Source organism: Zootermopsis nevadensis, unplaced genomic scaffold (assembly GCF_977971745.1).
Source record: "Zootermopsis nevadensis isolate Lab colony 2312 unplaced genomic scaffold, Znev_1.0 Znev_ptg000020l, whole genome shotgun sequence".
Taxonomy (NCBI): domain Eukaryota; kingdom Metazoa; phylum Arthropoda; class Insecta; order Blattodea; family Termopsidae; genus Zootermopsis; species Zootermopsis nevadensis.
In genome coordinates, this window is record NW_028259152.1 from 5,326,370 (window position 1) to 5,351,540 (window position 25,171).

Below are 25,171 nucleotides of genomic sequence, written 5' to 3' on the forward strand. Positions count from 1 at the left end.
TCCTATCAAAAAGACACATTTATGGTGGATACAATAAACACAGGACACTTTGCTAAATTTAAAAATTATACTTCTAAATTTAAAGGCACACATGTAAATAAATACATATTGAATATGCCATTTTACTGCTGCCACATGACAGTTAGGCATCTCTCCTAATGTAAAGTCCCATAATTCTCCACACAGTGCCATTTCACAGAGAGGTTTGAGGTTTATGGATTCAACCTTACCACTGAAATTTCTGGAATATTACCAAAACACCCTTTTCTGACAATGTTTCATTATAAAATGAAAATCTGTTCAAACAGTAGTCATATAAGGCAACACAATTTTAGTTCATTTTCCAAACATTCCTTAAAACAAAATCCACACTATACTGCTGTAAATAATATTTCCTTTTGCCACAACATAAACTTGTGTAACTGGAATTTTATGGTACCACAAACAAATTAGGCCTTTTAGCAGGACTCTTGATATCCAGAGACATAAACATTTTTTTTACTAAATAGGGTAAACGTTAAACATTATTTTGCATTAAAAATATATTAAAAATTTGCCGTCAATCACAATTATAATATTGTTAAAAGATTAAAACATCATTTAACTTTCCTCATCGAGTTAATATATTTTTTAATATATTTTTAATAATTATGAATCACAATATGACGCATTTACAATATATTATTTTGCATGTGTTTTCGTAATTTTCCCTGTACCAAATCTCTTCTGAGTATCAAACTTGCAGGATGAACTATTCTGAAAATGGTTCTTAATGGTAAATAAGAGAAAAACGCATTTAAATGTCACCCATTCATTCTTAATTATTTATTTTAAGTTGTAATTTTTCACAGTTTAATTATTGACACAGACTCAAATACACTGGCAATCACGAGCTCTGCCTATTAAAAGACATACGTTACTACATCCAGACATTACTAAAATACTTAATATAATTGTATATGAAAACATTAAATTTACAAATGCTGTAGATAAAAAAGGAGTGGGGTAGTCAGCTGATGAGGTGGAATTAACTCCCTGGCACTCTACATTGCTTGAACTGAAGTGTTACATCTCTTGTATAAGCTAAATATGGGAACTTTTTAAAATTAGCCTTACCTATGAAGCTCTCTTGTGTTCACTAGTATGGTGAGTCACTTATATTGAACTTAATCCTAAAGAAATACAAGCTATAAATAGGAAACAGAAAATCATTTAACAATTTTCAGAATGGCTTCGGCCAAAACAATTGAACTATATGACAAAGAGCCACAATGACTATCACATGCTGTGGAATCAAAATCTGGGGTTCATTCCTTCTCATCCCTTTCCACCATGGCTAGAGTGGTGCTGAGGCACACCCAATCATTTCATTTCATGGGTATGCAGGTGGGTAGAGAATGAAGCTGATAACTTACATCCTTCTCAAAATACAAGCAATAACTTCACTTACCCAGTTCAAACACCACTTTTGTTCACTGGTCTTCCACCATTTTCTCAGTATAAGCTTTTATAATTTTAATGGCCTGTAAATAATTAATTATAAAAAAAAACATTGTAAAGGTTGATGGTCTCATATTTCAACATGGCCATTTCTGTCTACAGGAAAAACAACTTTATGACTGATGATGATATCTGAAAATATTTATAAGTCATAAGAAATGTTTTAATTCTGTGAAGGTGAACCCTGGTACACAGTATTAGAGTGACTACCCCCTTTTCTAACTTAGTTCCAAAGTCCCTGAGTGTTATAATACTATTTCTGTAAAATCATCTGTAACTTTCCTCATTGTCCAAAAATGATCTATCATATAATAATGTGCTTATAACAAACTGTATTGTCCACTGTTACTTCAATTCATTTACAGGTATATAAACACAATACACATTAAAATCCTAAAACAATTTAGGTACACATGGCTGACATTTACCACTATAGTGGGAGAAAAGAACACACGTGTATAAAAGTAAAATATTTCCATAAATATTCTACACTTCTAAAATGAAGACTGGCAGACATTAGTTAATGCCTATTTACATAAAAATGGATCTCACATAAAGGCAGATATATGGATAAAATTTCCACTATTTTCAATATTCTACATGCATGTTCCTTAGTCCCTTAAGTATGGTTTCTCATGCCAGCTATCATAAATATTTACTACAGATACAGTTGTATCCTCATACTACTTTATTTCTGCACATACACACATACACTTATTCTCTTATACTTTCCTTATCAAGTGCCTTCCTTCCAAGTCTTATACCATTCTTCAATTATACTTGTCCCAATTTTCCTGTTTCATGCTTTTCCTACCTCCCTTATAATATGAGCAGTCATTTTCGTTCCTATGGCCTTTACCTGTTCAAAATAAATATGACATTTGATGAGTAACAAGGGAACCTTATCTGTTCATCCCACTCCTTGCCATAATGGAACACACACACACTTTTCTACCATAACAATGAAAGAGTTAACAGTAACTCTGTTATCATAAAATATTTACCTTTTCAATTTAGTTAATTAACAATATATTTTCCTCTCTAACACATTACATCACCGACAGTCACAGAGCTACAAGGAGGAAACAAGTAGTTTGTATTGACAGTGGCAGATCCTTGGTTATCCCTACTAACATAGGGATAAGAAAACATTTCATTCAATTTCTGTTCAGAATATCTGATGCCATAAATAGCACAAGAAAAAAATAAAATAAAATATGCACATAGAACTCTTAATATAAAGCCATTTTTAACATGAATATCATCAACAAAGTGTTTGAAATCAATAAAATATGCCTACTGAAATATAGTAATCATTTTCATTATTCTTGTAACATTCAACAGTTTCATTTTGACTAGCTGAGATTGTGGAAATTGAGTTGTAATTATGGATGTCTTTGGTAATATTTAAAGTATGCAGAATGAAAGACCTAGACATCCATTACACAAACTGAAATTAATCTCTCTTTCACTTCAATAAACTTAAATACACTGTGTTCAATGAAGTGACAAATCCATAAACTGTCCAATAATCATTACAAAGAATGAAAATATTACAGCCTATTATGTTTAAGGATTTAAAAAAGAACTTCGTTATATATCTGCAAACTTTAATTTTAATGCCTGTGCCCAGTATCTGAGTTTCATATTTCATAAGTGCACACATTCAGTCATAAACATGTTCTGGCAGTAATTTATAGGTAAATTACTGCTCTTCTTTCTTTCAACTCCAGTATCACATTTTGTTGGTGTATATCCACTAATCAGATAAGGAATATTTCTTCAAATTAGGAGTAACTTAATAACATAATATAATTTTTCATAATTTGCACTTCTACAAAATAATGCAGATAAAGGCATCCAGAGTCCTTTCAAAATACCTCTACAAGAAATATTTACCCCTCAGAAGCCAAAATATATTTAAAACCATTTCCAACTTATTCCAGTTATTTACATAGACTGACTCCCATTCATTCTTGGTATGGAAAAGGTTGAACAGAAGCAGAATGGCACTCACATCAACCAGTATGAATATGTAGGGATAATTACATAAATTTATATCAATGGAATCAGTATACCTTTTCATTCATTTTGTGTACTACTACTACTTGCTCACCATTTGTGCATGTGGATGTTCCTTTCCCAGTAACAATAAAGCTTGCAATAACAGGATGTGATATATTTTAAATATTACCCTACGTAAATGTGTGAGGCAGTATCCTTAAAAAGCTAACAATTGTTCAGCTAGTCAAGAAATTCACTGCCTTTTATGGAACCAAACGTTCAATGCCATATTCACACTGATAGTTTTGTGGAGGCAGCATAACCAATGAATCTCTGGTAAACTTCTACCAAACTACATGGCACTACAACCCAGAAGCCAGCCATCTGTGTACTACCATCATGAGAACTTCAAAACCTACATTTTAACAAATACTGTCTTTGACAAAACTAATGTCATAGACATTACCAGTTAAATTAAAAAACAGGGATGATGGAATTTCTGGACTGCTTTAATGCGAATATAAAATGTGCGCATCAGAAGATGTTGTTACTCCCATGCTCTTCAAAATGTGGCAAGCTGCATGTTTCATCTTCATTACATACTTGTGGATGTTACAACAGTTCTACTCAACTTTTCTTCATTTACTTGTTGAATCCAAAGATGTTTGAAACAAAAGAAGGCGAATTCTACAAGGCACACATTTTAGGGGAAGCTGGGATAACTCAGTCAGTATAATGATTAAGCTGCAGGATAGATGACGGGTTTGATTCTCAGTAGGCCAGGATTTTCCTCATCACAAAAATGTCCAGACCAGGCCGGGGACCCACTCAGCTACCTATCCAGTGGGTACTGGGGTTTATCCCTAAAGGGTAGAGCAGCAGGGCATGAAGCAATCCTTTCACCTCATCTACTGCTAAGGTTAAGAATGCATGGAAATATCCCTCCTTTCCAACATACAACTGCATGGTGTGATGCTTAGTTAAGCACCTAGAACTTTAGCTCCACCTTTACGCATTTTAGATCATACAGAGGGTCTTGAATGTTAATACTTTGAAACAAAAATATTCATAGTACTGTGAATTTTCAGAGATTTTTGATATGTGGCAATATTCAGAGTATTGCCATGTAGGATTCCAACAGTGCATATCAATTTGAACTTTCTGGCTGGGGGGGGGGGGGGGGGGGGGGGGAGGAGACTGTATTTTTTCATGACACTAACTCAGATTTCAGACAATTATGATGTACCCACATTTTATTGCTCATAACTGTGTATGCCAAAACCAATCACCTTCTTCTGATTACCACAGGTGCAAGAGAAATATCATCATGCACTCCTTTTAATGTTGTTCACGCAACTGCTTTACCACCCATTAGCAACTCATTTTCTTGCAGCCAAGACATTCTGGACAATTTCCCAGTGATGCCATGAAAATAATTAAAACTCTTCCTCCAATGGCTGCAGAGCCATGTCCATTTGCATGTTGTGCCTCATCAATGAGTGGGACTAGGTCAAGTGACAAACTTAACTGCAACTCCATTTCCTCACCATCTGGAGAGATCACATTGTCACCTTACAAATCTGTTTGTTCCCAGCGACTGTCTACCAGTGCAGTTTGTTTAGCCCACAGAAAGTGAAACAGCGTAGATCTCTTTCTTTTTAACCACTCCCCAGCAAACAAATATAAAATCTCACTTTTGGAATTCCTTCCTATTATCAGAGTTAAACCCCAAACCTTCATATCTGCTTCTATGCATCCAGTATGGTTTTCAGAATCACTTTAGGAGCTGAGGTTCTGATGGCTGCTGAATGGCAACAACAATACTATCTTGTCTTGCCTGTATAAACAGAATGAATATGTGATGCCCACAAAGATGCAGAAGGTTGGCATCTAGAGGTTATATATGATTTGAAGCTTTTGCAGCAATGTAACTCAATAAAATCTTCTCGGGCGATCAGCCATGTCAAATGGTTAAAAGATGAAACTGACATTTCAGGGGCCATCTCTGCCCCCATCTTTTAACCATTTGATGCAGCTGATTGCCCAAGAAGATTTTATTGAGCACCTTGAGGTTTGTCTGTAAAATTACGTAACTTGAACTGCATGAAAAAAAAGCAGGCAGCAATTTAAAGACAAAGATTCTGCTATGTGTCAATTTCTCCACTGGATCTACAGTGCTCAGCTCACAGATAAACTCAATACTCATATTCAGTCATGATCTTCTCTCTTGTCTTCTGAAAGAACCTTTTCTAAAGACTCCTTTCATTTCTATGCCCATCTTCCAAACGGGAATAGCTATAATGCTTTCCAAAGAATAAAATTAGACTATCATAAAAATAACTCTCAACAACAGCTAAACAAAGTTAGGAAATATTCCATCTTGCTGTCAGTGGTAGGTACATATGAACACTATGCTACCCAGGTTACTAAAGTTGAAACTGGCATCTGGTCTCACAGGTGAACATGCACAGGACCTGTACCGACTTCACTTCATGCATTAACATCTATATGTGAGCAGACAATGATTACTTTGCATGTTATTGTTCACTGTTGGAGGAGTCAGAAGAAGAAAAAAAAGACTGGTCACTTACAGTTTTCTGCACCAATAAACTGGTTAGGGTTCTATCAGCAAAATTAAATAATTTATTGTATTTCCTCCACCTCCAATAAGATTTCTGCTTTCTTAACAAATAATGACAATAAAATCTGTGATTACTTTTCACAGAATTATTTTATACTCTGTATTTCACATGCATGCAGTATGTTGCTTTAAAATTACATATTATTGCCACACCTACATTATTAAGTGTATACAAGTTTGAAAAATATGGGAAAATTGAAGAAAACAATTCTTGTGACATTTGTAATTTAAATGAAGTCAATATATACTGAATCACAATTCTCTTACATTTGACACTAAATATCTTGAGCAAAATATATAATGGTGATACTAATGAATATACTAAATTTCATATTCTGGTAATATAACACATAATGTGAGAACTACAGGGCCATAAGCTACAGAAAGTGTAACATACTAAAGGCATTTTGAATCCAACTCTGACATTTCCCACATAGTACCCAGTCATTTCTCAAATATCAACATAAAAAAAACTGTCTACAGTAAATAAATGTTGTAAATTTTCACACACTTAATGTACCATGAAAGTAATAATTAAATTTTACAAATAATTTAACACAATATTCTTAAGTGTTTACAGTAGTAGATCATTAAAATAACAGAAGTTCTATTAACAGAATTTATGCCACAAAATGGAAGACTGTCACATACTATTTTGAACATATCTGAAGAAACAAAAAATATGCGAAATACAACAATTATACTGTAATATGAATAATTAAAAATTATATTAAGAAATATTTGCTAATGGAAGAAATAAAATGGTGGAAGTAACAATTTAACAAAGAAACAGTGGTAGAGGAAGCTGGGATAGCTCAGCCAGTATAGTGATTAGCTGGATGACTGGGGTCTGATCTCCGATGGGGGCAGAGGATTTTTCCCCTAGTCTCTGTGTCCAGACTGGCTCTGGGGCCCACCTAGTCTCCTGTCCAATGGGTACCAGAGTCCTGTTCCGGGGGTAAAGCACAGCGCAGATGTGATGCTAACCACTCACACTCATCTAATGCCAAGGTCAAGAATGGGTAGGAGCTATACCTCCACTCCCCCCAAATGACCTACATGGCATGTAGCGGGACTGCTTTACTTTACAGCGCAGAGGTTCATGAAATGATAAAGTAGGCCAGAACAAGATCTCACTGATACACCACGCTTTCTGAATGTTCAATATATGTGATAAACATACAATAATTAAATATGTTGTGACACACTGGTTGAGAGACACTGATCTAATTCATATTACATATACCAACTTACAGTTCTAACACAATTACCTTGATTCAATTGCTGTTACAAAAACTGAGAAGAAAATAATGGTTCATGACAAGTCCCTCTTTCTCAAAAAGCAGTGAAGGTGCAGTACTAGATAAGTGACTGTTATGGGAAAAGGTTAGTGTATAAATATGTCTATAAAGTTTTAATGAAACATTTTCCAGATGAATGAAAACATGCAAGCACAATCCCTAGTTAACATAACTGAGAGCTGAAATATCCTAACTTTGATATACAAAAATAAATCCAAAAATGGAAAGACTCCAAGAAATTTATAATTCTGTTTTAAGAAAGTTTTACTCAACTTGGAAAAATATCTTACTTCAGGAAAAAGGCTGTTAACTAATAAAACCATGAGTGAGGTCACATGTTCTACTTCCTACTTGGACAGTTACGAAACGTAACTGATTAACTTTCTCAGATAAGTTGTTTCCTACAGTCACTCACTTTTAACATTAAAATAGTTTCTGTTTCACATTGACTAATTAAATGTTGAGTAGAAAAAAAGCTCTCTGGATAGGTGACACAAAACACCACCATCTATCAAGCATAATGCCAAATTTTTAAAAACATCTATCTGCTCTATCAGCCACCAAATATCACTTTAATGCAATGGTGAATACCGACTATTATGAGAAACTTGTGACAAGTTAATCCCCACCAAAGTTTAGATGGAGCACTGCAAAATTCAGTAATATTAAACTCACTAGACTGAATATTTTTATATTTAACACATGTAATATGTAACTGAAATAAAAAATGCAATTCGTATTTTATACACAAACCTGATCAACTGACTGACTTCAGTACATTCTGTGAGATGTGCAGAGGGAAGTTTCAAATTGTGGATTATGATCTGCCTTTCTGCTTCCTGTAAGATGTTTAAATGTTTACAGTTCTTAACTCTGTTTCTATAAACATATGAGTACTGATTTAGTGTATGAAACCAAAGACATAAAGTAATTCCTTCCAGAAGCCTCTGGAGAGATTCCCTGTATCACTTTGACTTTTATTTACATTACATTGCCAGCTATCAGTATAATGTTTACATCTCTAAATTCAGCATCATATCACAGAAAACATGTAACACTGATAAAGTTTAACAACTGATTCACAATTTGTACAATTTCTGACATATTTATTAATGCAAAGATAACTTCAAATGTAAGATACTATATGGGCATATCAGAGCTCAAAATGATGAGGTGAACAAGAATTTATCAGAGGTCATATTTGGTATATATATAGAAAATCCTTTTAAGGAATAACAAATTAATGTACGTCATATGTTTTGGATATGCTCGCAGAATCCAAATGTGATGCAAAGCAAACTCCCGTACTTAGAATTAATTACAGCCTATAGATTATATTGAGCAGATGAGATTCCTAAATTTGCTTCACAATAGACATAATGCATGAAACAGTACAGTACTTTCAAAAAAGGAAAGTGGACTTATATATTTTCACATAAATTACTTTTTAAAAGGGACCAAGATCATACCAGATATAAAGCTCTCTGAAACTGATACTGAAAATGTACAGCCAAGCAGGATGATCCATTAACACACAGCATGAAATGGTGATCAATTCATTTCCTTCCCTAGTTAAACAAATTGAACATAAACTCACAAATTCTGTGTTGAGTGTAAAATGTTGAATACTGGAATGGAATGAGGTTCTTAAAAACTGTAATATCAGAAGCCCTGAAGATGTAATGGTGTTTTAAGTTCTATAAAAATAAATTAAAAGAACATATTTTCATGTAATTTCTATCCATTCTATTCATAATCTCTGATAAATGCTTGATTTTCTCGAGCAATAAAATTAATTTTTTATATAGAAAAATTATAGTAATTACAAACTTGGTCTTCAAGTAGAATTTAATATTAAAATCAGGACAGTGAAGTTACGGTAATTACACTCAAAGCTATCTCTTGTTTTCTCCTCTTTTCCGTGATGATGTGTGACTTGGAGTTTTACACCGTGTTGATGTTAACCAAGGCAAAGAGAATTCACTGGAATAGAGTAAATTATGTCTTAATTTAGTTACCAACCACTGCATTAGGTGAAGACACAAAATGAATTGCTATTCAGAAATATCCTTACACCATAGTCATTTTGTAAGTAATCACTGAGTCAAGCACCACAACTGAAAATGTAAACAATATATTTTAATGTACAACTTTGGGTTTAAGAGATGAGCTGCATCAAATGATGAAAATATCAGCAAACTCTGCAAATGTGAAAACAGTGTACATTATACAACATTTGACATGGCTTATCTACGAAAACTGAAGTCGAACACTGAACTGCAGCAGCAAAGACCAAAGGATAAGACATATTTTAACACATCATATATGTCTTTATCAAAGGAAAAATGTACTGAATCCTGTAGCTTCCAATTCCAAAAAAAATAAATGACTGGCTAATTAACAAACGTAGTCTGTCAGCAGAAACACAAATTCACCTGTGGTACTATCTATCTATCATTCCACCAATGCTAAACCAGTTTTGATACTCGTAACCCATCTCCTAAAGATCCATTCTTATCCACGATCTTTATGATGGGAATTTTCAACCAAAATTCTAGATTTCACTACTACAACAAAGCTTCATGACAACTAGTAAAATTACTATTTTTGTATATCCTGATTGTCACCATTTTAACTGAATAATAATTAGTATTTTCAGAATTTGTATTTCCTCATGAACCCTATTTAGATTTCCGATGGTTGTTCCCAGATATTTAAATTCTGAAACATTCTCAAATAATTTGTTTAACAGTAAACTCAGTTGGCCAGATCATGCAAAAAACTAAAGGTGATCTAACTAAATCGCAGGCAAGTCCTCATTCATTTGTGGAGTGCATTTTGTAACCACAAAGTCTTATCAGGTATCAGTTCTCCACTAACTCATAAATAAATATAAAAATTGCATTTGATTTAATAGCATTAAAAGTTCTACCAACTTTTAACAGAATATTGTAATGCATTCCCACTTGGGACTCAAACAGCCATCATGAGTCCTCTGATGATTCTGAGTACTTATTATTTGACACAGCAACAGAAAAATTTTAATTCTCTTAATAGGCAGATGCAGTAGATACTACGTCACAAATGTCATAAAAGATGTCATCCCAAATCAGATACTGATATTTATCATAATGCATACAAACAATGTGAAATTAATGAATATAAGGGAATATAAAGAACAGATAAAGATAAGATGATAAAGTGCAATCTCTGAAGTTTTCTACTGCATAGCTTTCAAAAAACACCTTTCTTTAATTATAACCTGACCAAAAATTCCATCTAATCATTAACTACCTATCCTTGTACAAGTCACAGAAAATGTTCACATCATTTAAATTCATAAGATTAAGTTCTTTCCATCTGTACATTTCCATAAAAATCAGAGGCAGTCTACAAGTACTGAAAGTTAATCTGTATAAATGTGTAAGGGGTACAATATCCAGTGAATTAAGTAATGGCTGAGGAAACTAAAAAATGATAATTTTCACACACCTTACTGTAAACTTGGTAATTGGAAGACCAAAAGCAGCAACAGGTACGCTTTCAGTGATTTCCAGGTACTCAGCATCATCTAGCTGTGGCCATAAAGAACTAAGGGGTTCTTCTCCATCACTGTGACGACCACTGCTTCCTCCACTACCTCTCCTTGCTGATGCCATCTCTCGCAGTTTCAATCTTTCCACCTGACGCTGTTCACGAATGCGTTGCACATCCCATCTGCAATATGCTATAGTATTAACTTTTCTATAACTGTATAACACTTTTGCCGCACTTTTTAAAAGAACTTTCCCAACAATTGCAACTTTAATGTAAGAATATGATAAATGGTACAACTTACATGTTTTATAATACATGTTTCATGATATTTAGGAGCATTACCAGATCCGTCATACAAAATATTGACTACTACTGACTACTGTGAATACACCATTTCAGCTTGACACTGAAGTCTGTAAGTTTCATTTTGTAGGTTTAATTTTATCCAGGTAACTGCATAGGGGACATTTAGAATAAAATACTGAATAGTGTTTACCTCCATAACTGTACGGTTATAACTGATACCAAAACGATGAATGTGACTGCACATTTTTTTAGAACTTGTGCACTATTTCCTCACAATGGCCTTTCTTACTAAACTTTGAATAAAATGTTACATTTTTTTTCAGTTAAAAAACTTTGTTGTAACAAGAACATGTAAAGCCTAAGTACCAGCTTCCTGGGATTAAGCCACTGAACACAGAAGTACACAATGAAACAAACATGTCCTACACACCACACCCACACGTTGTGGGTGTGGTAGTTTTCAAAACATGAATTAGTTTATAATTATGACATTCTGGGTTACCACGGTAGTAAAAGTTCAAACTGTGATCTTCTAGGTTGCAACACTATGTAATCAGAAAAGTGGTTAATTGACAATTGAAAGGAACTAGCAGCCACCACATGAAGGTACTTCTAACCAAGCAACAAAGGCAGCAGCTGCCTCTGAAACATTAGTAACCACCTACATGACTACATGATGTCACAATCCAAATGATCACAATATAAACTTGTTTTTATTTACTTCTGTAATTAGCATGGAACAGTAGTCAAAGCAAAAGCTGGAAGTATGTGGTAGCGACTCAGTGAACACAACAAACGATAAGCGTATTCATCTGGTATATTACACTTGATAACCTTCATTGATTATAACACAAAAGTTTGGTAATAATAATCGTACCTTTTTCTTCTTCGTTCGTCTATCTCTAGCCTCTGATGTCGCTTATTGAAGACTTCATCATCTAAATTCTCAGTGCCCTCCATTGTATAGCAGCTAGTATAAACCCTAAGTCTCCAACTAGGAACCTACAGTATCACAACAGAAAGGATTAAAAGTTTGCAAAAACAACCACATACAAAAGCTGTACAAACATATTTTTCTTAACACATGAGAATGATATACATATTACTAATTATGGTAATTAGACTACATAGAAGTTACTGTAATTAGAACAAAAAACACAATTCATACAATATATTCAACACCAAACCTCAACATGTCCATTAAGTTTAGGCTCCTCAATTCCCCATGGCAAATCAGACTCTCCAATAGGTGTATAGTAGAGTGTGTTTGTAGTCAGTACAGCTTCCTTCTTTGTGGTAAAACCTGAAATCAGCAAAATAAAACAATTGGAATGAGAATCATCTAATAAACTACATTCTCAGAAAGCTTAAAAGAAAAACTCCTCAATAAGCTATCTATATGAAAACATGGCTACAAGGATATCTTGCTGTGTCGCATGATGTTAATTTATTTTCAAACTTTAAAGGCAGAATTTTGAATGAATTTATGATTCAACAACTAGTTTAACAACTTTGTCACACTACAACATAAGTGGACCTATTAGCTTGAATTTAACATATTTCTCATTTAATTTTGTGTAGTATGATCACATAACGCGAATCAGCTCCATTCAGTAAGTAAGTAATAATCACATAACATTATTTTAAAACTGTTAGTTCAACAAAATTATTCTTGATAATTTTAAAAAATGTACAAAATGTGTATGTACTTTTCTTGCTGCAGTGACTTTCATTTATAGATAATTTCACATGTAAATAACACAGTAATTTTAGGAGAAATGTGATTCACATACAGCCATAAAGAATTTAACTCAATCAAAAAATAATGTAGGATTTTAGTTTTACTGGGTCTCTAAAAATATTAAATAAATAAAATATAAAGGTGTCTTAAAAGGAAAATGAAAGGCCAAGAAGTTCTGTAAGTATTTGTCCAACTACTAAACAGATAAACAAAATGCAATTAAAAATGATTACACTACAAGTTCAGTGAATTATCTTGGCCTGAATCAGTTCACTGTTAACACCTACATCACGCAAAGTTCAAATCAGACTTCAAAAAATGTTTCATTCTCAAACTTTACCACTCATCAAAAAATTGGTACATCATACATCATTTGAAACATTTATTTACTGATTACTGTATCTAGTGCTTAATGCTCATGTTTCATATTAAGAAGGTCCAGGTTCCAATCTGGCTATACTGACTTTCATGTTTTTTTCTCAGCACCTACAGCAAAATGCCAGGATAGTACCTTAAAATTAGGTCATCATCATTCCTTCCATATACATTTCAACTCATTATTCACTAATTCACCATTATACAGTCTGAGCTATTGACAGCTTGTTAATTAAACCACAAATAAAAAAGAAACCTTTTTGATTTGGCATATAATTAATGATCAAGGGAAACTAATTTATGTTGCTACTGTTAGTTGACCAATATGGATGTTAATAAAATTCAACTATAGACTTTTTTATTGTAAACTAGTAATATCACTAAATCCATTTAGTAGTTTTGGAACTGAAGCATCAGGACAGACAAGTATATTACTTTTTCTGACATTTTATAGAAGCATTACCACAGAACTGTGCAATTTGATGGTACTATCACAGCATTTGTGTGGAGGAACTCAGGAATACCATAAAGAACCTCAATAACCTCATAAATCTTCTTCAGTTTGAAGCAAGAATGCAAATTAGACTTTAAAGAATGGTTTTCTAAGTGAAAAAGGTCTACTGCAGACAGTTATACTGCTGGCAGACAATATCCTTCTCACCCAAACGACTGCTCTTTTGACACCAAACAGGTGTGTCATTTGTGTTAAGTTTCTAATATCCAGTGTTACAAGCCCTGTTCATACACAACACAGTGTGTTTTTGTTTTTTTCATAGAAATGGCACTACATACATAATATTCTATGCTTTGGGACTCCTAGGAACACACATTCACTATACCTTGAACTGGGTATGAGAAAGCTGACAGGCTAATTCCAGATTAGGTTTAATTTGTGACAACACAAATTAAGACTTCAAAATAATACCATTTCTGTATTGTAATATATATATATATATATATATATATATATATATATATATATATATATATATATATATATATATATATGAATTATGTTCAAGCAGCACAAATAACCAACAATATTTATTGATTTGAGGTATTGAATTTTTTTATGAGTTCCATCAGCCATCTCTTCAAATTAACTCCATCTACCACCAGACTATACATAATTGCCCACCCCTGGCCTAGACAGCTGTACCACCCAGATGGGTGAATTCAAAGCAGTGTGTACATAAAAATCTAGAGAGAATAAAAGTGACACATTTGGATCAAGTACTTTAGCATTCTCCTACCAGATTATTGCCTTAACAATCACTGTTGCAATTCCAACCAAAACACTAATCAAGCAAATGGTAACCAAGCTTGGAACTTGTTCCAGACTTCAATATTATTGCATACATACACACACACACACAGAACAGGAAACTAATATTCTGTGGTGATGTATGAACTATGTAATTCACATTTCTTAATTCCACATTCACTTCATTCACATATTTAAATATAAACAAACCAAAAAGACCACAAGAAAGGAAAGGAAACCTTTGGTCCTAAGTTTCTTCTGCATTCGTTTATGTTCCCCTGTTGTCTCCTTATTTACAGAGTTTCTTCCATCATGTGAAAGCACATCACTGTTTATAGATGATGTCCAAGATGCAAGTCGTTTCCGTCGACCACCACTACAGCTGGTAGAACTAGTATTTTCAGGATCCCCTCTTCTCCTTCTCTTGGCTATTTCCCAAGATGAACGAGGAGTAACAATGTTTTGATTATCTGTGACAGAGGTGCTTTCACTATTGTTCCCTACAGTAATGTTATGTATGCTACTATCAATAGTTTCCAAAGGAATTGTAATGGTTTCTGAATCACATTCAATAATAGATGTTCCTGAAGAGCCAAGGAGTACAGATGGACCACCAGTTGTGAATGGTGGGGACGCTGCTGGGGGACTAACACACCCACCAGATGTTGGCACAAATACTTCTAAAACTTCCCGATGCTTTTGCAAAGTCACCCTGCGATCCATTCGCTCCAGCCTCTGTCTGAGCTGTAGAAAATGTTAAAAAATTATGTAAATATAAAAACATCGGTGGCAAAAAAAAATACAAAATGTGACTGATAAACAATTTTAAAAACTGGAAATTTTTACAAATATTTTCTTTTTAAATAAATTACTAAAACAATACAAAGCTCTCAATTAAATTATGCTGTACATTACACAACATAGACTGACAGGTCCTCAAAATATGCAGTAAATGCTACATTCCGACTGTAATATTTAATTCAATGAGATTAATGTGACTTTACAAAGTATTCATTTACTCACATGGGAGCCATGATGTAAACAAACACGTTAGTCAATACAAAACAAAAAAACTCTTGAAACATAGGAACAGTAGTTGAAATTTACGTCTTAGAAATGGTAATTTTTCGATTATCTTGTAGTAGCGCCTTATATAAATTCATGTTAATAAACCAGATCTATTTAACTTCATTCCATTCACTTCCGCTTGGTGACGATGCTTGCGCTATTGTGACTGAAAGGCGCACTATATCAGAAACACTGCATTGTTTTTAATGTGTTTGTATCATAAAATATTATCTAATTTTAACATGTACACAGTCTTAAGTATATTACTCACCGTTTCATTTTCCTGGCGCAAAGCAGAGAGTTGTTTATCTTTTGTTACTAACTGTTCCGACTGCTGTTGTATTAAATCGAGATGTAGAAGCAGCAACTCTTTTAAATGTTTCACTTCAGCACCATCCTTTTGAACAGTTGTTCCTTCAGTCAAACTAGCATACATGTGGTCGAATTCACAGGAATATGCAAGTATCCCTGTTTTACTATCTTGGGCATTAAACGGGTCAACCTGCACTGGTTTGGCGCACGAAATGTGATCATGTATTGCTGCTACCATGTTGACGGAAGCGTCTGTCGAAAAATCTGCGACACCGCCTGTGTTTTCACCATTTAAAACTGGCGAGGCGTTTGACATCTTTAATATTAAGAAGTCCAGAGGTTTTGTACTTTTCTGCAAGAACAATGCACAATTCGTAGTCTGAAACACATGAAATAGCACGTAACAAGATCATCGATTCACCTAAAACACACCATACACCATAACATTCATTAGTTTCCAAACTTCCTGCTAGATAGCAGGAGCACCAACAGCACAACTGCCATCTAGTGTTCATAATATAAATGACCAGAAGCACACAAGAACACACCAGTACAATGCGCTGCCTAAAAGCGCTACAAACGTACTTTGCACTTAAACGACCCGTTCTTCAGCTCGCGCGCGGGCCCCAGCATCTCCTCCATTCCTCTCTGTCCCAAAATAAACAGCAAAATATGTAAAAATTTTATGCCCTACATAAATATTTGGAACAATGGATAGATATTGCGGAACATATGTTATAAGTTTTGTGATTTGTCGTCGCCGCCAACCTATTTGTAGCCAAAAAATGACGTCATCAAACAAACATTTGTTTACTCGCCATTGTTGTATTCTATTTATAATAGAACACAACAATTTGATTTGTCGTCATCCCCAACCAATTTGTAGCCATTTGTTTACTCGGCATTGTTGTGTTGGTATACCAAGGTAAACTGATACTAATAATACTACTCATTCAAGTTATAATACTCATTTGATACATTACGATTACGAAAACTGACTTTATGATCGATTTTAAGACGAAGATTTGCAAGGGTGAGGCTGGACGTAGAAAGTTGACTGACCAATAACAGTTGGCCCCTGAACAGCGACATAAAGAACTAAAACATCAGACCTATTTAACAGAGGAGCAAAAAATTGACAGTGGAACCACGGTTCCGGAGAATCTGACGTAAATACGTCTCTGTATTTAAATTATATTTAAGCAATAAATACAATGAAAGGAAGGTAGCTGAATGTAATGTAATGTCAAAATTATCTAGTCTACGACGCACTTCTTCTACAAGCGATTCACAGCTCAGCTCTTTCCGCAATAACGAAAGCGGGTTGTTGACGGCAGTAATGTAATACAACAATGCCGAGTAAACACGACGTTCCCTAGGTAACCATTGTTATCGATTTGTTGATACGGATCTTACACATTTTCCTTTCACTTTTTTGCCGAATGACCCTTCCGTATAGACGTATTTACGTCAAAAAAAAGAAACAACACACTGAAAAACGAAGTATTAAATATCAACGGAAATTGATATACGAAAGGAGCTCCGAAAGGAGCGCTTTGCGCTAGTATTTTATAAAACGACGTTAAAGTCACTATTGTTGTTTCCACGGTAACATTTGTGTTTGATTAATAAGACGGAATCCTTCAAGTTCTAGAATTCTGTGCATGAGCTAATTGAAACGACGCTTCATCATTATGAAGAAATTCATTATATTTATACTGATTGCATCCCTTGCATGTCTACAGCGTATTGAATCACAACCCATCATGAGATTATAACGCTATCATGAAGAAAGGTAACAATAATTAAAAACTGGAGTTATATTTTATACTAAAATATTTCACATTCATAGTTATTTTGCTCATAACCACCATACTTAATTATAAGTAGAACTTCGGTCTATGAAATGCAGCTTGGGGCCCGTTACAATTTATTTGTAATTTTAATCAATGCATTTACGTGCAAATTTAATCGGCAAAATATATTTTTGTTTCAGAATGAGAATGTGGTAAGAAAAGCGACAATTTGCCGAGTCTGTTTCATTCTATTGTATATTTTTGTAGAACAAAGTATTATAGAGCTAAGAACGTTCGCCTTGCATATTATCAGTTTTAGTCTAAAAAAGGCACAAAATGTTTTGTTGCTTCATATCGTGCGTCAAACGATCGTCCGAGTATCATGATTGCTACAAATCCAAAGTATCTACAGTTATGTGATTGCTACAAATCCAAAGTATCTACAGTTACTTTAAAATATTCTTCACTACAAACTCAATCGTATTTTGAATACATAATTTGAAACAAGTGGGGATACACGTCGATGGCAAAATATGTGGTTTCATTGCATGCATCAAAGTCTGTGCTGAAATGCTTATTACATTATTTACCCATTACTTTTTGTCGATGAATGAACCTAAAGTAAGTAAAGCTGTTCCACTATACATCATGTAGGCGCTTAGGGGAGTGGAGGTATAGCTCCTCATTTTTAAACTCGGCAGTAGGTGGGAATGAGTGGTTACCGTCACGCCCCGGCCGAGCCAAAGGACCCCGGTAACCATTGGATGGGAGGGCCGGGTAGGCCCCAGAGTCGTTCTGGATGCAGAGGCTAGAGGAAAAATCCTCCGCACCCGTCGGGGATCAGAACCGCGGTCGTCCAGTCCGTTGCCAGTCAATATACTGACTGAGCTACCCTGTCTTATTAACTTTGACTAATGGGCCTGAAGCATCATTAAAAACTGCAAATTATGTTGAACTGTGGCATTCAAATTAAGACAATTTAGTTTGTGATGGCCAACTCAATAAGTGACTGCAGTCACTAAATTCTTGTTCTGTGCAACCAAATCTACAGACACTAGTTTTAGTTTCAGTGGTCCCATGAAGTGTTAGGGTCAGTGAAATGACTAATAACTCATTAAACTAATATATGATCATATGACATGCTTTTACAGTGATAACTCACATAATATGGCAAAATAAATGCCAAAAACAAATGAGGTAATATAACCTTATTTGATATACAATTACAGTCATAGCAGCTGAAAATAATAAATCAGCATAACTGTAACCAATATATAGGTCATGAAATGAACTATTAAAATGAAGTAATTAGTCTACAGACTGGCTATCTTAGCTCCTCAGCAAAAACTTTGCTTCCAAATCATAATTTACTATGACAAGATTTAAGAGTATGAGTGCTAGATGGTACCAAGTAAACATTTTATTTGTTCACTTTACAAGGTAATGTCTGTCTGTCCACACGATTCCATTTCATGTGAATCTGAAATGTTTTTAAATACAGGTGACTGTAGAGAAAGAACTAGTACATGAAATAAAATCTCATAATACCTACTTCAAGATGAGCACTTTTTGGTGCTGCATATGTAAAGAACTCTTACACTATACTGATATATACATTAATTTTCCTTATCTGTGCTTTTTATTACCTTTCAAACAATGATTTGTACACATAGTGAATAATATCAAGACCAATGTTGGGTGCAAATTCGGAAAGAATGTATTTGGAAAATCTGAGCCGTCAGTCATTAGACATGGCATGAGAAAACATTCTGAGATGAAGATTAAATTATTTTTGGACTGATCATAGCTTTGCATTATCATATCACTATTTATCCCATCCAAAGTTATTCATAATAATGGATGACACAAGTACACAATTAAAATCATCTGTTCATGTTATTTCCGTTCATAGGGGAAATGCAGATGCTCGATACCATGCACAGTGGTCAGTGTCTGAATCTGGCCACAGCTTTAATTCTTCTAAAAATGAACATGAGGTACAAAGGAATAAGAGAACTGAAGACTATATTCATTCTCGCATTGAAGCATTGAAAGCTGCCATAAAGTTAGAGTTATAGTTCTTCTGAAGATGAAAACAAGGCAGAAAGGAATAAGATATCTGAAGACCACATTCATTCTTGCTTTGAAGGTTTGAAAGCTACTGCAAAAAGAGACTGCCAAGGAGGAAAATACAAGAAGAAATGAAAACAGGGAAATAAACAGGAAAGGAGAAGAATCCCTATTACATAATAAGAATGCAGATGAAGGTCACAGCTTTATTTCTTCTGAAAATAAACATGAGGCAGAAAAGAACAAGAGAACTGAAACTGACATTCAGTCTCGCATTGAAGCTTTCAAAGATGCCCTAGAAAGAGAATTTATCATAGGAAAAATTACAAGAAGAAATTTAAATAGAGAAGTTAACAGGAAATCAGAAGAACCCCTATCAGCAAAAACAGCAATCATTAATATTCAAGAAGGGAAAAACAAAGATTCTGTAAGTATCAACAATTCAGTGGGGTCCGCAGTGGCAGCGCGGTCTGAGGCGTGGGCCTTGTGCCGCTTGGTCACTGGGACCGTGGGTTCAAATCCCACTCAAGCCATGGATGTTTGTCCACGTTTTTCTGTGTTGTGCTGTCCTGCGTACAGGTAGAGGCCTTGCGACGGGCCGATCCCTCATCCAAGGAGTCCTACCTAATGTCCATAGAACAAACCAACAGAAAAGTTGGGACCCGCAGTGCTCAGGCACTTGAAGAATGGGTCATTCCCAGTATCAACAATTCAGTAGCACCTCTAATTAATATTGTATAGATAACACAAACCTGTATATTGCCTACTAAGAAATTGGAAACTCTCCCAATACAGATTACTGTTTTAATACTATACTACTAATATATAATACATGCAATACAAACTGCACAAACTTTTTACTAGTAACTGTAAACAGTAATATTTCCGTATACAATATAATAATTAATTTTATCAACACTCTATTCACTGGAAGGCATAAGATTGCATAGAAGCATCATGTTGTGTATTTGAGTTTAAATGTTTATTAGTTCTGCCTTCACATAACACACAAGCGTTCCTTCTTTGTGTCTTGTATTAACACTGAATCAGTTACCATATTGGGCATGGGTCACTTAATTACATACATGTTAAGATGTAGGTCTATATTAAGATTATTCACTTGGTTAAAATATTTTTGAGTTTACAATTAAAATATGCTATAAATTAAATTGTGTCAGAACCTATGTAATACCAAGTGTTAATATAAAACATTAATGAACATTTAAACTTTATTGACTGTTTACCTGTTTGACTGCATAACTGATGTGTTTCAGCACCACAGAGCCACATACCTCACAATTTGAGATTTGAGGTTCCTAAAGCAGTGAAAATGTCAAACAAAATTAATACTGGCACCTGTCTCACAATTCACATATTAGTTACACTTATTATACCCTTATGCACTTAATAATTATACAAAATAATACATATTTTTAAAAACCTTGTCTTCACGCAGATGGGAGATAAAAAATGAATAATTAATGTTAATTTGGAAGCCTAAAGGAAAGAAACCATGTATGAGACATAGTTATAGATAGGAGGATAATATTTAAATTGTACTTAAAGAACAGGGTGTGAACTGGTTCAAACAGTCTGAAACAAGGCCCAATGAGAGGCAACTGTAAACATGGTAATGAATCTTCAGATTCCATAAAAGGCAAGGTATTCATTGATTAGCTGAGCAACTATCAGCACTCAAGGAGTCTGCTCCATTGAATTACTTAGTTACCATAAACCATTCTTACATCATTTTTACTGTATATTTTTTACATATTTTATTGATATCTGTATTCCATGCTGAACTTAAAAATAATTACATTATATTTAAACTTGCTTCATTTATAATTTGATATTTTTTGAATATTCATTATTGTCTTTACATGTATTCTTTTTGTAGAGCAGCATAAGACACAAGGGATCAAATAGTGTGAAAAGAAATAATGAACTACAATATCCATCACCTGACAGCAGTATGATGTTACCAGAGGACATTCAATGGTGGAGGCTACTTTGATGATGTGTCTGATGACTTATCTCAAGAAAGTTACAATGAAGAACTAATGAGAGTACTGTCTTTGAAGGAAATAAAATCCAGAGAAGTTTCAAAGACAACAGTAGGTCTGTCTGTTGCTAAAGTACATTTCAAAAGAACATTTAATGTTACAAGGATGGCCATCTTCTTGGTTGAGCACCATACAGTGTGGTAGAAGTTTACCAATGTTGGAGAGGTCCTTGCTGTTATAAACCAGAAGATAGCCATCTTCAAACTCACTGGTGAAAGAACACTCAAATCCTGATTAAAGGTTACAATTTGAATCCTTGTATGTGGTGAACAGAATTGGGTACTTGTGGGTTATCGGGACACAAAACGGGGGAGTTCATGTGGTGGTGTACAAAATATAATGGCGATATTTTTAAAATGATTTTAAAATCTATAAGCGAATTTTGGCCTCCAGAGACAGTTAGTAACAACAATTAACATCTCAAGCATATCAAAATAAAATATAATAATTTGTCATTTATTGAAATAAAATATAATAACTTTCAAGTATATGTCATTTATCCACACACATTAACCTAACGTAACCTAAGATAACCTAACCTAACCTATTTTTAAAGCGATGTGCCCCGATAACCCACAAGTACCCACAATTGTAAATAGTATTAACTTCATTATATAATACTGCACTACATTGTTTGACTTTATGTCGTCATCTGGTGCATCTTAAATAACAAATGGTATGAGTTATAAAATCACATTAGGTAGCTGGTAACTGACACATGGATCCATGTGTAGGTTGCCTATGTCAGATTGAATTGAAGAGCTTCCCTATGGGAACTGGGCAAATTTATATAGGGTCAGAAGAAGGGAAGGCTAAGGGAACAGACCAAACAGAGATGAGAAATGGGTCATGCCAACAGTCTCAAAGCTGGATATATAGAAGTGGGCTGGGTAGGGTGAGAGGAAGAAAGAATATGGCCTTTTTGGGGGGCCTACTGGAGGGAGCCAGGTTCTTGAAGAGCTCTTTCTTGGCAGGAGGACCACCACCCTGACTTATCTGGACAGTAACCTGCTAATGTAGTTGAAGGTGGTGGGGCTCTCTTGAAGGAAGAATTATTTATTTATTTATTTATTTATAGTTTATCCTGTGGAAAACTCTCAGAAACACAGATAGCCTTGGCCCTGTAAACCAAGGTGGAGGAAATCAGAGATTGGTGTGTGGGGGATTCCTGTCACAAGAAGCCATCAGGTCCCCTTTTTCCATGTTGGTGTGGATGATGTTGAGGTGAAGTAAGAAGTCATCTAGTTTCTCCTCTCCATGAGGAAATATCACCTTCACCTTTACCACAGAAGCTCAGATGGCCACATTCCCTCCCTACATACTGATGTTCACAGGAGACCTGATGGCTCCTATGGACACAGAGTATACAGGATCCAAAAATACCACTCTCAATCTGAATGCCAAATCTCATCACCATTTGGCAAACAAACTGCCTGTGCTCTACACCCTGGCTCACAGGCCAAAGGCTATCTGTGATTCTGACAGTTTTCCACACAAATAAAATTTCCTTCCTGAACAATGGTTACACAGAGAGGATCCTACATCCAAGAACATTGTCAAGACAGTTGGCTTCCTGTCAAGAAAGCTCTTTAGCCCATCAAAGAAAACCTGTCCCCAAAAATAAGGCATGATCTGCTATACAGTACTTGTATACAGTGTCAAAAAAAGATGTATAAACACATTCAATGAATGAAATATACATATTTTAATAAACTAAACCATTACATATGTCAGCACTGGCACTTAGTGAATTAGCAAATCTAGCGTAGATGTTCAAAATGACCACCGTCCATGTCTTCCATAAACAACATAGAGATTAATAACAAGGTTAATATTCTGTATTATAATGTATATACATCTGTTAGGGACATTCTGTACATTGGACTTACCACATATATGTGATGTAAATACTTTTCTATGTATATTAAAAACAAGCAAATTGTAAATAACCTTTGAAAGTATGACAAAAGACCAAGTCTTCCTGACAAATGACAAACCCAACATTACCACTTCAATCCTGAAGATGACCTAATAAGTTCAAAATATGCAATATAACACAATAAAAAGACTTTGTAGCCAGTATATTATAGAATAAAACAAGTTTAAACTTTGTATAATACAATTAAAAGGTTGTACAGCCAGCATAAAATAAAATAAATTCAAGTCTTTAGTTACCCTTCAAGAACATTTATTTCCTCAAATGAGCAACAAAACATTCGCATCCCAAGCAAACAGAAACAAAATGCAAATCACATAAAATATAAATGCTGACAATACCAGTGCGATTCACTTCACTGCTGAGGAATATCATTCAGAATCAAGATCTGTTCAGGATTGTCATGTTCTTTGGATAACTTTTGCAACTACAGTACCTCATGAAATTGTAATATTCATGGCTAAGGAAAGATGAGTTCCCCCCTCCTTCTCCTTGTATTAAACTGCTGAATTTGACATTGAAATGCAAGTTCATTATTATTATGCCAATCAAAAGGGGCAGTCAGATTAAGTGGGCTATTTAGTGTTCTTCAAAGATATTTCAGGGAAGCCTGTAAATGCCCACAAAGCATATTAAGTTAACAGCAGACGCATGTCTCTTCAACCCTGAAGACAGCGTTTCTCTCCAAAACGTTGACATCTTATGTAAAACGATCACAACCCAGAAGGCCAATATCGACATACATTGAATTCTCTTGTAGGTTAAACGTTTTCGAAAAGAAATCAAGCTTGAACCTTGCGCTGCATTTCAAGCCTCGAATACAGGTGGTACAGCGTATAGAACCTATATTCACAGCAGTGTAAATTTTTACCTACACGGGGAATAATTCGAAACGCAAACGTTTCATTTATTAGAACAATTAAATGCCAAAACGCATGTACTGTATTACTTACGAATGCTAGTAGTCCAAACGTGTGGTCGATTCTTTTATAAATGAAAATGTACAGTAAACTGAAGTACGAATTCATCTCCACCTACGTTCCGCTGTTGGGAATGCGACGCTGTACGATTTCGACATAACCTTGAAACATGTAATTTCATGTGTTTACGGTTACTACGGTCCTGTTGTCTAGCACAGGCTACAGTACTGCTACAAGTCATCGACACACGTGTGTGAGTGACGTATGTTGAAACAGGTGTCAACGCGTTAGGTCATCTTTGCAAAGTAGTACGAAAAAGGGGGAGCGTTGACATACG

General features: G+C 34.6%; 1 protein-coding gene and 1 long non-coding RNA gene across 4 annotated transcripts; one reads left to right on the forward strand and one right to left on the reverse strand.

Annotated features, from left to right (window-relative positions):
• Positions 1–6,124: 6,124 nt before the first annotated feature.
• Positions 6,125–24,999, reverse strand: LOC110827688 (male-specific lethal 1-like 1). 3 transcript variants are annotated; one of them, XM_087351913.1, is made up of 8 exons: positions 24,868–24,999; positions 21,160–21,231; positions 16,009–16,401; positions 14,909–15,413; positions 12,477–12,592; positions 12,167–12,291; positions 10,939–11,163; positions 6,125–9,429 (listed from the first exon to the last, which is right to left on the reverse strand). In XM_087351913.1, exons 1-8 carry the CDS (start codon positions 24,940–24,942, stop codon positions 9,342–9,344), a joined length of 1,599 nt encoding a protein of 532 aa, XP_087208039.1. In that variant the 5' UTR covers positions 24,943–24,999; the 3' UTR covers positions 6,125–9,341. The 3 variants fall into 3 exon arrangements, with proteins under 3 accessions (XP_087208039.1, XP_087208040.1, XP_087208038.1); XM_087351914.1 differs by having other exon boundaries at positions 15,236–15,413; positions 16,009–16,428; XM_087351912.1 differs by having other exon boundaries at positions 16,009–16,428.
• Positions 17,185–24,152, forward strand: LOC147873269 (uncharacterized). The gene is made up of 3 exons (XR_015535959.1): positions 17,185–17,844; positions 19,758–20,342; positions 21,813–24,152. It is a non-coding gene; the product is annotated as an uncharacterized LOC147873269 (long non-coding RNA).
• Positions 25,000–25,171: the final 172 nt, after the last annotated feature.